Below are 12,466 nucleotides of genomic sequence, written 5' to 3' on the forward strand. Positions count from 1 at the left end.
ATAGTCAGATGGTCACCCCACCCCACCCGTCAGTCCTCTATAAGGACTCTATAAGGAGACCTGCCAGTCTCCTGCTTGAGGAGATTGGTATCTCAGAGCCACATGCCTCTCTCCCCAGGAGAAGTTCAAGGATTTCTCTTGGTTTCCCTTCCCTTCCCTAGCCCTGAAATAAACTACTATCTTATTCTAACTGCTTTTGTGTACAAGAGGGTGTAATTCTTTAAAGAGGAATTCCTAAGGACCCCAAACCCCTTCCCCTACCCCTAACCCCTACCCCATTCTCCCCACACTGGATACTTCCATTTCACCAGTAAACTTCAGGACCTACATTTGGTTTTTTTTGTTTGTTTGTTTGGTTTGGTTTTGATTTGATTTTTTGGGTGGGGCGTGGGGGGCAGTGGTTCATGAAATTTTCCTAAGGGGTACTACTGGTTTAGAACCTGAAGAGGAATGAGTTTCTAGGTCTGTTCCTGCTAGCTCCTGCTTCTTCAATCTCAGAATTCTTATCCTCTTTGTTTAGTGTTTTTAAAATGGAACTTTTTTTTCTTGAATCTATCCTATTCTCTGAAAACAGACCATCTTCCACAGTGCTGACCTTTCCAGTTTTATGCAGCCAGGATTGTAAATCACACTATCTCTATCGTAACCTGTATTACTCTTTATATTATTTGTTTTTAAGATTTGAATGTTATCTCTGCTAAATGTAAATGGAGCAAGGCAGATCCTGAGTTTAGTATTTATTTCATTGTAATTTCTGCAATTGATGCAGTGACATTCTAAGTTTCCAAGGTTTTTCATTGTTTTGTTTTTAAATCTGTCTGAGAGGATGAATAGAGACAGTCACTCTTCACAGAAAGGCAAAGAAATCCCCCATTACTTCAATTGTTTTGCAAATGAAATTCATGCAGATCTGATCTGGGGACCATACAGATTACTGAAAGGGGGGGAAGGCAGTGAATTGAGTGTAAGAAGTCAGATGTTTTCTATAACAATGCATTATTGGGAATTTCAGCATAGTGGAAAGATGGTTTTGGTTACAGAAACATTCATCTCAATGCATTCATAAAATGTCAGATTTTTGGCACATGGTCTGTTACTAGTATGATATGGGAATTGAGAAGATCTGGGTTTGAATTCTAACAGCTACTGAACAACGTGACTTTGGACAAACCATTTAGCCTTGGGTTTCAGTTTCCTTATCAATAAGGGGAGAAGATTGAACTAAATGACTTCTAAAGCTCCCTGTTGGCTCTAAATCTATTATCTCATTTCTAAGCTTCATCACTTCCTCTGTAAAATGGAAAAAAAAAATGCATAAGCCCAACGTTATTGTGAGGATCAAATAAGATTACTAAGGCAAAAGTAATTTGTTTCTAATTTTGTTATTGGGTCATTTTTCAGTTGTACCTGACTCTTCATGAACCCATTTGGGGTTTTCTTGGCAAAGATACTAGAATAGTTTTCCATTATCCTTCTCATTTTACAGATGAGGAAACTGAGGCAAACCATGTTAAGTGACTTGCCCAGAGTCACACAGCCAATAAGTGTCTGAGGCTGGATTTGAACTCTGATTGCAAGCCCAGGACTCAACCCACTGTGCTATGTAGCTGCCCAATATGACATATATGCCTCTATAGTTGCCCCTATATACATATTACCATTATACCTGTAACTTCAAAACTGTTGTTTTCTAGACAGGACTGTATCTTTCAGTAACTTAGAGTAGAGCACAGACAACTGAAAAACAAAAAAAGAACAAAAAATTATTTTATAGCAAATTATCCCTTGTTTGGAAGGTACCAAAGAGAAAACAGTGGCTTATCAAAATGGTCTTCTAAAATAGTTTACTGAAAAGTAATTTCACATGGGGCCGGAATCCATTGCATATGTAGAGAGGATAAAGAAAACTTGATTACTATGGCCAAATGTGGAGCTGGGACATATGAATGCTGAAGCAAAACTTCTTTTTACGTCTGTGAAACCTCCTTTAATTTGCACAGTTGCTTCCACTAGAAGTAACAAGTATAAGGCTGTAACAATGATAATAAAATATCTAGCATTTATATTGAGCTTTAAGGTTTGCAAAGAACTTTGCAAATATTATCTCATTTTATCCTCACAAGAACACTTGGAGGTAGGTGCTCTTATGATACTCATTTTGCAGATGTTACACACCTACCCTTGAGCAGTTCTCTCAAGAGGGAGATTTTAAGTACTAGGTTGGAAAAGAAAAGGGAACCATAGGGATAATCTTTACTTTCAAAAAAAGGTGGAGTTTTCCTTATCATGTAAAAAGTATAAGCCTGTGTGTGTGTGTGTGTGTGTGTGTGTGTGTGTGTGTGTGTGACCATACCATGAATATCCTTAATAAAAAAGAACAGGAACAATGTTTTAAAAATACTCTCCTAGACTGGAATGTGGAAGAAGGTTAGAAAGGTTCGAAGGGAGGAATACATTTGGAAAAGGTAATCAAGTTAGACCGTGTCCTGGAGAGGGATTGAAGGGCCCTTAGGCCCTCTGGAAGTATTAATCTAGGGTCTAATAACTTGTGTATGTGTTTTTAAAAAATATCCTGATAATTGTTTTCAACATAGCCAATTTTCTTGAATCATGTATATTTTATTTTATGCATTTAAAATTATTTTTTAGAGGTAGGCCTCATAAAACTAGCAAAGTGGGCTCCGAAACAAACAAAAGGTTAAGAACCTCCTTTTTTGTCTGAAGGAAAGCTAAGGGAAGGTCAGAAGCATTTGGTCTCCATGGGAGAGTTAGTGATTGCTTAGGTGTAAGGAAAAATAATTACCCTTGATGGACTTTCCAAGGACTTACTGATGGATTACGAATGTCAATTTTATAATGTTCACCTCTGGCAATAGCATTATAATGATCTCTGTATCATAGCCAATACAGAGCCTTGAGGTAGCTAGGTGGCTCAGTGGATAGAGCCTGGAGTCAGGAACACTCATCCTCCTGAGTTCAAATCTGACCTCAGCTACTTACTAGTTTTGTGACCCTGGGCAACCCAGTTTGCCTCAGTTTCCTCATCTGTAAAATAATCTGGAGAAGGAAAGGGAAAACCACTCTAGTATCTTTGCCAAGAAACCCCCAAATGGGGCCACAAAGAATGGGATACAAATGAACAACACAGGCTTGGCTAAGAGGGCTAACATAGTCCCAAATTGTTACAAAGAATGGTGGTAAAAACAAAGTTAGCCCTTTACCATGCGCAGGTTTATGTGTATGTGTGTATATATTTGTGTACTGACAAACATAATTATGTGAGAATTGATTCACTTTAATTTCCTTTCCCAGACCAATGAATGTCTGGAGCTGACCATACTTTACCAATTTAAGCCTCTGATTACTTTGTACATCTCCCAAAGATAATCTCATTACTCTCAGTTTCTTATGTAAAAGAACTTAACAAGTAAAACATAAGGTAATCAACCCCAAAGGTAGCTCTGTTTTATTGTTGTTGTTTGTACCCTATATAAACTGTTTTCAGCCCCACTCTTTATATACTCCTAGAGCTTGCTATGGTGGTATCACAAGTTATAATTCCTCTGCTGTGATTAAAGACTTTAAATTTGTTATATTGATTGTTTTAATAATTTTTAGGTTGATAGTATATGTATACATATGTGGATATATGGATATTTATATATTTTGTGTATATATATACACATATATTTTATATATGTATATGTGTGCATACACACACACACACATATATATATGTATATATATATATATATGAGAGATCATCTACATTTTATATATTATGGGGTCAGGAATTTGGTACTATTCAAGTTTAAAATGCCCAGCTAAACTCAAGGACAGACTCACCTTGAGAAGCAAGTGAGATAAGCCCATTAGGTGTGGCTGCTGCCTGAGTGGTGCCAGGGAGACAGGGATGGCTCCAGAGATTGGAGCAGGTACCCCTCACCGGACCTCTCCCAGCCCACCCCCAATAAGGGCTCAGGTGATCACAGCATCTACCATCTATAAAAGCTATGGCCTTTCTCCTGTTTGAGGAGATAGGTATCTCAGAGAACCAAGTCTCTGAAACTATCTCCCCTCCAGAGAAATTTGACTTCTCTCTTGGTCAACTTTCTCTAGCACCTTAATAAAATATTTTATTCTAATTAGCTATGTGTGCAAGTGGGCATAATTCTTTAAGGAGACATAGCTAAGGACCCCCACAACCACCAATTTCCCCCGTTGACATTATAGTTGAGGAAACTGAGGCGCAGAGACATGATGTGATTGCCCAGTGCCACACAGATATTGGGAGGAGGATTTGAAATCAAGTTCTCCATTGTAAAATGGATAGATGTCAGAATATCTTCATGGCATCAAAAGGCTTTGGGCTCCAACAAACTATAGAAATATTTTTTGGATGCAAGGTTTTCCCAGTAAAATGAATCTAAAACACTGAGAAACTTTAATGTAGTTTCAATAAGAGGGAGTCAGAAAGGACTCAGAACCTGGGCTCAAACCAAGCTATAAAGAACCAGTAAGGTCCTGACCCTTGGGGGGGGGGGGGGAATAAAAAGATATATGTATGGTTTGCAAAGATCTCGTTCAACCATGAAGATGTTCTGTGAAGCATAACTAAGGTTCATACTAGTTAGTTTCTTGCTTTGCTTTTTAAATTTCTCCTTAATTATTTTATTCTGCTACCCAAATAAGGTATTCAATCCCTGTACAATTTATCTAGGAAAATGAACATAGGCACTGAGGTTTTGCTTTCAAACAATCAGAAAGTCAAAATTCTGCCCAGGATAAAGAGGCAAGGTATATTTTACATTACATTTAGAGGTTCTTGGACAACATCAGTTAAATTTTTAAGTGAGAGGGGGTTGATGGGGAAGGTTTGGCCAACTGAAAAGCTTCATTTGCTTCACCCAAATAATTTATGACTCATTTGTCCTCTTATGTCTTCAATGACAGAAACTTACAATTCTGTTTTCCAAATGGCAGATCATTTCCCTTACATGAATGCTAGAGGTAGGTAGCAAAAATTTATTATCTCCATTTTACATATCAGGTGTGGGAAAATATGCCCCCTGTTCCCCCCCCCCCCCAAAAAAAAAAAAAGCTGATTGAAGTTGCCTGGGGAATGTCTGGGAGGTGAATTTCAACTGGGAGAAGGGTGCTTACTAATGGCTCCTTTCCTCCCCCTCTCCAGCAATCAGGATCACATGATGAGAGAAACCCAGGGCTGGTCACGTGGGGGAGGAGTTTAGAGGGCTGCCCCTTTGACTATACTGCATTCCAATTGACTACCATTTGGCACCAGTGTCTTGGTGAAAAGATTATAACTGAGGAAGAAGGGTGGAGCCAGCCTGTTAAGAGATAAAAGAGTCTCTAGTCCCATGCTTGCTGCCATTTCCATTAGGGAGCAAGCCCATTCACTCGAGAATGTATAAATAAAGGCCTTTGATACTTCTCCAACACTGAGTCCCAGAAATTTTTAAATGGGGTTTCTCACAATTTGTTTCCCACATCAGGAAACTGAGACTCAGAGATTTTAAGCAGAGTCACAGAACAAAATCCATAGATTAAGAGGTAAAAGGATTGGAAGTTATTATGTCCAATCCCCACATTTTTGCAAAAGAAGGAGAAATAAAGTTATTTGCCCAGGGGCAGAATTAGGATTCTCAATGCAGTCCTTCAGTGTACCAAGCTTTTTCCAGTTTCCACAGAAAGTTTCAGAACCAGGATTTAAACTCTGGCTTTTGCTGGTGAAGGAGCTGGAAGAGGGGGAGGGGAGAAGGAGGAGAGGGGAGAAGAAGGAAGGAAGGGAGGGTAGAGGGAAGGGAAGACAAAGAGAGGGGAGGGACAGACAGAGCACTTAGAACAAATTGCTGCAAGAAATCAGGAGTATTTTAGAGTGCAGTGAATTACAATAGGTTGTTATTGTTTGTTTGTCCTTCCTTCTTGAAGAGGACCAAGACTTCAGGGGTGATAGGAACAAATGAATTACTATGTAACACTGGTAAGTAGTTGAAGTTTGGGGATTAGAAAATTGTGTTTGATCTTTGGAATTTTGTTCTAGCAGATAAATAAAATGTATATGAGAGGTGTGAGAGAAAGCACTCCAATAACTTCTAGAACTCAGTGTTGGTGATGTGTCAAAAGCTCATTTATTGACATTCCCCTGAGAATGGGCCACCCCCTAGCGGAGTGAACCAGGATGCAGGCTGGCAGACTTGTGTTATCTCTTCCCATCCCTAATAGCCATTGGCTCTCCTAGCTCTAGGGTTACAATCTACATGCAAGAACTGGCTAATCAATAAAATGCAACATCCCCCCCCTCCACATTGATTTTACTCCTGGGAACTTCCCTGAGAAGTCCTTCTCTATTTTAATTAACCCCCATTTGTGGACATTTGAGTATCTGCTTCTATTCTCCCAGATGAATCTGAATCTACTTCCCAGACACTAAATCCCCTGTAGGTGTATTCCCAGACAGTTCTAATCAACTGAGAGGAGTCAAAATTTTCCCACAGAGAGGGGAGTCTGTTCATTTTGCCCAGATTGGACTCATTGTAATAACTAGTTTATGCAAAAGCCCCCATGTTGCTATACATTTTTGCATCAACATTTTTGCAAATTATTTAAAAAATGTGACTTTATAGCTTTAGCTCATATTAGGTATTTTGGCTCCTTTAAAAAAGATTAAAGGGCTTTTTGAGCAAATTAAAGCATTTTTTATACTAAAAGACTTTTGCTGGTGGGGGAGAACATTAACATCTTGTAGCATTAACTAAGGCTTCACCTGGAATCTGACTAATATAGGGGCTTCTCAGTGCTGTCATGGAAAAGAAAGTCTTAAGGTAGAAGAAAAAGAAGCCCCAAAACATAATCAAGACCAGAAGCTGGTCCAGGATAATTATCTTTGAGATGACTCCCGGACAAGGAGGAATAGACTCAACAAACACACTGACAGTCCAAAGACCAACTTTTCTATACTAAAGATTCCAACCCACTTTGAAGTGTGGGAGAACATTATTCTGGTATGCTGATAAGCAATATCAAGGTCTTCAAGATGATATACAAGATATGGATGGGTGCTGCATATCTTAATGTTGCCCTATTATTCCAAAATCCCCTCCCTGTTGTTTGCATTTCCCTCCTAGTGCTTTTAATTCCCTCCCCTTTCTTTGTTTTGTAAAGATACAAAAGACCAGGCCTTCTCTTACTCCTGTGGGACAGCTCTCCACAGTGAGTCTGTCCCCTGGCCAAATATTTCTCTCCTATTAAACCTCTTTTTATTTTACAAGATTCATGATGACCTTCCAATTCTTTTCATGAGCTATCCCACAGATCCAGGTCCAAAGTTCACCCAACCTTTGTTTGCTAGGCTGGCGATGCTCTCCCAGCCATAAACCCTCTTTCCTAATAAATCTTTTTACTGTACAAGATTCATGGTAAGCCTCCAATTCTTTGGGTGAGCTAGCCCCTTTAACCAGGTTGGAAGTTCTACCACTACCCCATCCAACATTTCTGGTGCTAAAAACCAGGAGGGTTAGAATTTTTAAGTTTCTTGGGGTCCCACTAGATTCCCATAATGATACTACATGTGACTGCCCTGACATAGCCTACATTCCTTGCCCAGGCCTGGCTGACAAATGCCAAGGGTCCCATCCCCATCGAGTCCCCCTCTCCTAAGCAGAAATAATTTTGCTCCTCTCTACCCCCAAAGAGATAATCCAAGGTTAGCCTGACATATTAACAACACAAGCAGTACTCTACAGAGGTCACCATTTCTGATTACCATATTATCATATTCTTTCTTCAAGATATTTTGTATACCTCCAATAATACCCACATCTCAGTGATCACCTATTGAACAAGGAAAGCTAAGTCATAGTACAAAATAACCAGACCCAACAGAAAAAGAGCAGAAAAGTTTAGTATACATTATCCTATTTAATCTACATATTATAAGAATTAGGTTTATCCCATGAATCTATATATTGAAAGTCCTCCACAATCAAAGGGCTAACCCTCGAGGAGTATTTAGCTGTACGTCTACTATTCTATCTAAAGCAAGACAGTTCCTTGACACATGGTTGGATGAGGAGTAATGGGAATGATTTGTCTAAGAGCAGAGTTAGAATTCTTGTGGCATACATGGGGCACATACCAACAATTTTTTTGTTTGTTTTTGTTTTTTGTTTCTCTTTTGAGGATGAGATAAGATGGTGTGTCTGCAAGACTGGCAGTAAACTAATAATATCAACCTACAGGAAAAACTTATAAGGATTACAATAATAAGTTTAACATTGAAAGGAATTTAAGAGACCATCTTAGTAATAAACCCCCATTTTAGACTTGAGGAAACTGAGTCTTAATAGGTAAAGTGATTACCCAAGATTTCATGACTAGAAAGCATCCAAAATGGAATTTAAATCTGGTTCTCTGACTCTGAATTGTTGGCAGGTACTTTTGGGAGTTGATTAAAGTAAGATGGGGCTAGGTAACACAGGAGCTATATACATGGAACTTTTGGCACTTTTCACTCATCATCGAGGCAACTAGCCAGAGATTCCTGAATAGCATTAGGCCAATGTTGTCCATTTCTGGGGAATGTATAGAGAATATACCCATTTTCTCTCTGTAGCAACCACCATCTTTATACCTTCACCTTTTAGTTTCATACCACCCTTCATTGCCAAGCTGCCCAACCGCTCCACCCCTGGCCTGCCAAAATGTCTTATTACCATGTTGCACACTTCTCTGTCCCTAACCTGAGGAGGTTCAGGCAAACCATACTCTCTGAGGACACTGGGTACCACCTCTCCAGATATGACTGCATCCACAGGTGGTAGGACTACATCTTGTACATGCATACTGCTGCTGCCACTCAATAAGCAAGTCAACAAGGATTTAGTAAGTACTTTCTATGTGTCCTAAGGTTATTCATTCTTCCCCCTCTTGTACTGGTATCAGGAATCACCATCATCATCATCAATCATCACTAGTATTTCTAAAGCACTTTAAGGTATATAAAGTGTTTTCCGTATGCTCTCTCATTTGAACCTCATAGCAACACTCTAAATGCTACTGTTATCCTCATTTTCCAGATAAAGAAATTGACATTGAGTGAGGCTAAGTGATCTACTCAAGGTTGTATTGGTAGTAAGGGTTTGAGACAGGATTCAAACTTGGGTCTACCTAATCCTAAATGTAATACCATCCACTGCCCCTGCCACCAAACTGCCTATATATATATACTATATATACTATAAGTAGTCTTCGTTATAATGCTTCTGACCAACTGACTTCCATATAGCTCCATATCTACCCCCACAGGAACCAGGCCTATGCAAATAAAGCTAAAGGATAAGAGAAAGGCTTTAGAAAGAAAAACAAAATTAAGCAAACTTTAAATCCACCTGGAAAACACAGCCAAGAAGACTCCATTCCCAGAATCCATTCCTTTTGCTTTTCGTTGCAATTTCCTCATCATCACCAGGGGCTAGTGGCCTAAGAAGGGGAAAAGAGAAGGGCATATATGGAGAAGGACAGGGGCCAATATAGAATCCCAGGGAACATAGAGGGAAACTACAAAGTGGAAGGTGTTAATCACTTTTTTTTTTTGATTGAAACAACCACCTTAGATAAATATACAAAGTGCAAATTCTCTGATGTTTTTCATTAACATGGAATATGCCCCCTGTAATGTGTACACGGAGAAAATGAGGAGTTGAGGGATGGGAGCCAAAAGACAGAAAGGCTGGATGATGGGTTTGTTCCTTTTATTTCATCTTGTTCTTTTCATTCATTGCCAGGATCATCAAAAATCTCCAGAAGAAGGTGGCGAAATCCAGGAAGAGGTCAACGCAGTGCCAGATATAATCCTTATCTCCATTCTCATATTTTTTTATTATGAGCTGAGTATCAAAAAGGATAAAGCCACAAATAATTGCCAGTCCCACATACAGGTTCACCTGGAAGAGCAAATGAGATCCAAATAAGAGGTTCCCCAAAGAGGTGACAATAATCAAGCTCATGGAAGAAATCAAGATGCCCCCTAGGAAGAGATAGCTGTGATGCTGAGCATAGACTGAACTCAGGGTAAAACAGCTGAAGATCATTGCAGTGCCAAGCAAGGAGCTGGGAACAATGCTTGGATTGGTGATAATACATAAATCCAGGGCTGGACCCAGACCACTTCCTACAAGGAAGGCAAATCCAGCCAGAATAACTAGTCTCTTCTTTTCAGTTTCATGATGGTGGGGTGTTCTTACTAGCCATATTATCAGTCCTAAGGAAACCAAGGCTAAGAGCAAGCCAGTTTGAATGAACTGGATAAATATGTGGAGGTAGGCCCCTGCAGCTGCCATAATCATACAGAAGGAAAGACTGGCATAGACCTTCTTCAGGTGCCTCTGTGAATTTGGTGTAATGTGGGAAAGCGTGAATAGTGCATCCCAGTTGAATATCTGTTTGATCAAGTTCATCATGACAGAATCAAGAATGCATGTGGCCTTCACTTTGTCCAAAGGTGACAAACTCAGCCAGGTTAGGGGTGTTCTTTTGGCCCAGGGAAGCTGGGAAAGACCCTGATCTTCTTTTGCCTCCCTCTAGACTCTGCTGTTGATTTAAAGTTGCCAAGGACCATATGTCACATTCATGAGTGTGTCATCACTGTCCCACCTACTGTATGTGACATCATTCTTCATACCCACCATAACAGGACCTTCATAGCTAGGGGGCACAATATCTGATATTTAATTTTGACTCTGATACTCCATAGGCCAGGGGCCTCTCTGACCAGTTATCTCCCAAGACATGACTATCATGGCCTAAGACAGTCTAGCAGGTGGTCCCACAATCATGGAGGTATCAGTAGCCTGGAAAATGGGTGGTATAAAGCTCTGGCTTTGGTTGACTTCTATCTGAAATTTCCCATCCTTTAAGGCCCTACTATGTGAGATTTTGTGCCTTGAGAGTCTAGGTTGCATACAAAGATACTTTAGAACCCAATAATCCAAATAATCAGTAAAACATATCAAAATAACATAGTAAATAATTATGTAGTATAATATAAAACAATGTAATTCTTTCACAACATGACTAATGCAGAAATATGTTTAATGTGTTTGTACATATATAACCTATATCAGATTGTTTTCTGTCTTGGGGAAGGGCGAGGGAAGGGAGGGAGAGAGAAAAATTTGGAACTCAAAATCTTATAAAAACAATCTTATAAAAACTATCTTTTCATGTAACTGGAAAATAATCAAATATTTTTAAGATTAAACAACAATAAAAAAGATAACCTATAACTTCTTAGAGATATAGATGTAGATAGATATTAATGGATAATTCTATCTCTCTTTACCTATCTCTTTCTTTGCTGGGTAGACCTGTGATTTTATCAGTATAAAGAATTCCTCATACGGAAATCCTCGTCACCTCTACATATTAGCAACTTATCTGCTATTTATAGTATTAAAGTTGTAAAGAAAATATTAACTTAACTATAACTAATCTGAAAACATATAACTGTAAGCTATATGAAAAATTATAACTGGCCTGTAAGTCCTGCCGTGGTCGTCATTCAATGTAAAAATTATATTAACTGGATTCTAATCTATGAACTCATGTCTGGCTATCTGAGTGCTTTTAATTTAATATGGGAAGAGTCAATCTGCCTGGGGGTTTAAAAAATCCCCCTTCCCCCACTGCCTCTCCCAGTCTACAAGAAAAAAGATTAGGAAGCCTCTTACAATATAAGTAAATACCAGGGTTTATTTATATGGAACAAACTTAGAGATAAAGTTAGAAAAGCAAAAAATATGACCTGTGAATTTCTGCCAACAACTTCTCCACTTTCTCTTTTAACTTTCTCTCCTGCCTCTGCCTGTGCCTATAACCCTGGAACCACCACGTCTCTCTTCTCAGTCCAAGCTAATTGGTTGGCCCCTCCAGGCTGCACCTAAAGTCAGCTTCGGGGGTTGGGGCTTGCAGAAGCCATGCATACCATGCCCAGTGCTCGAGGGAGCCTTGCCCCCTCTCCCCCGCCTCAAGCACTAGCCTCTACAGGGGCTGTGCCTGGGGCCAGCAGAGGTGGGGGGAGCTGGGGCTTTCCACAGCCATCCAGCCAAGCTGGCCACCCCGAAGGCTCTAAGGCCCACGGGGCTTCTTAGCTTGTCCACTGAAGTGGAGGGGGAGGGGCACCCAAGTCTAATTTTAGCTGCTTACAGGGTATTCTGGGACACTGAGATATTAAGTGACTTGCCCATGGACACACAGCTTGTATTCAGAAGCCAAGGCTGAACTAAAGGCTTTCCATCCTCAAGGCCAACCGTTTAGCCACTATATCATGCTATAACTTTATATGTCCTTATGTCCTTGTAATTTGTCTACAGTGAGAAAGGAAAGCACACATTTCTCCTTGGTCATTTTTTAAAATGCAAAGAGGTCAAAGGCAGAAAATAATTTATAG

General features: G+C 39.6%; 1 protein-coding gene across 1 annotated transcript; it reads right to left on the minus strand.

The window, feature by feature from the left end:
- Positions 1-1,674: 1,674 nt before the first annotated feature.
- On the minus strand, positions 1,675-10,475 carry LOC122754787 (bax inhibitor 1-like). The gene is given in 4 exon segments (XM_044003241.1): positions 1,675-1,737; positions 1,972-2,030; positions 8,651-8,874; positions 9,628-10,475. Coding segments are annotated over 4 exon segments (1,194 nt in total).
- Positions 10,476-12,466: the final 1,991 nt, after the last annotated feature.

The sequence above is a fragment of the Dromiciops gliroides genome, chromosome 4, assembly GCF_019393635.1.
Source record: "Dromiciops gliroides isolate mDroGli1 chromosome 4, mDroGli1.pri, whole genome shotgun sequence".
Lineage (NCBI taxonomy): Eukaryota > Metazoa > Chordata > Mammalia > Microbiotheria > Microbiotheriidae > Dromiciops > Dromiciops gliroides.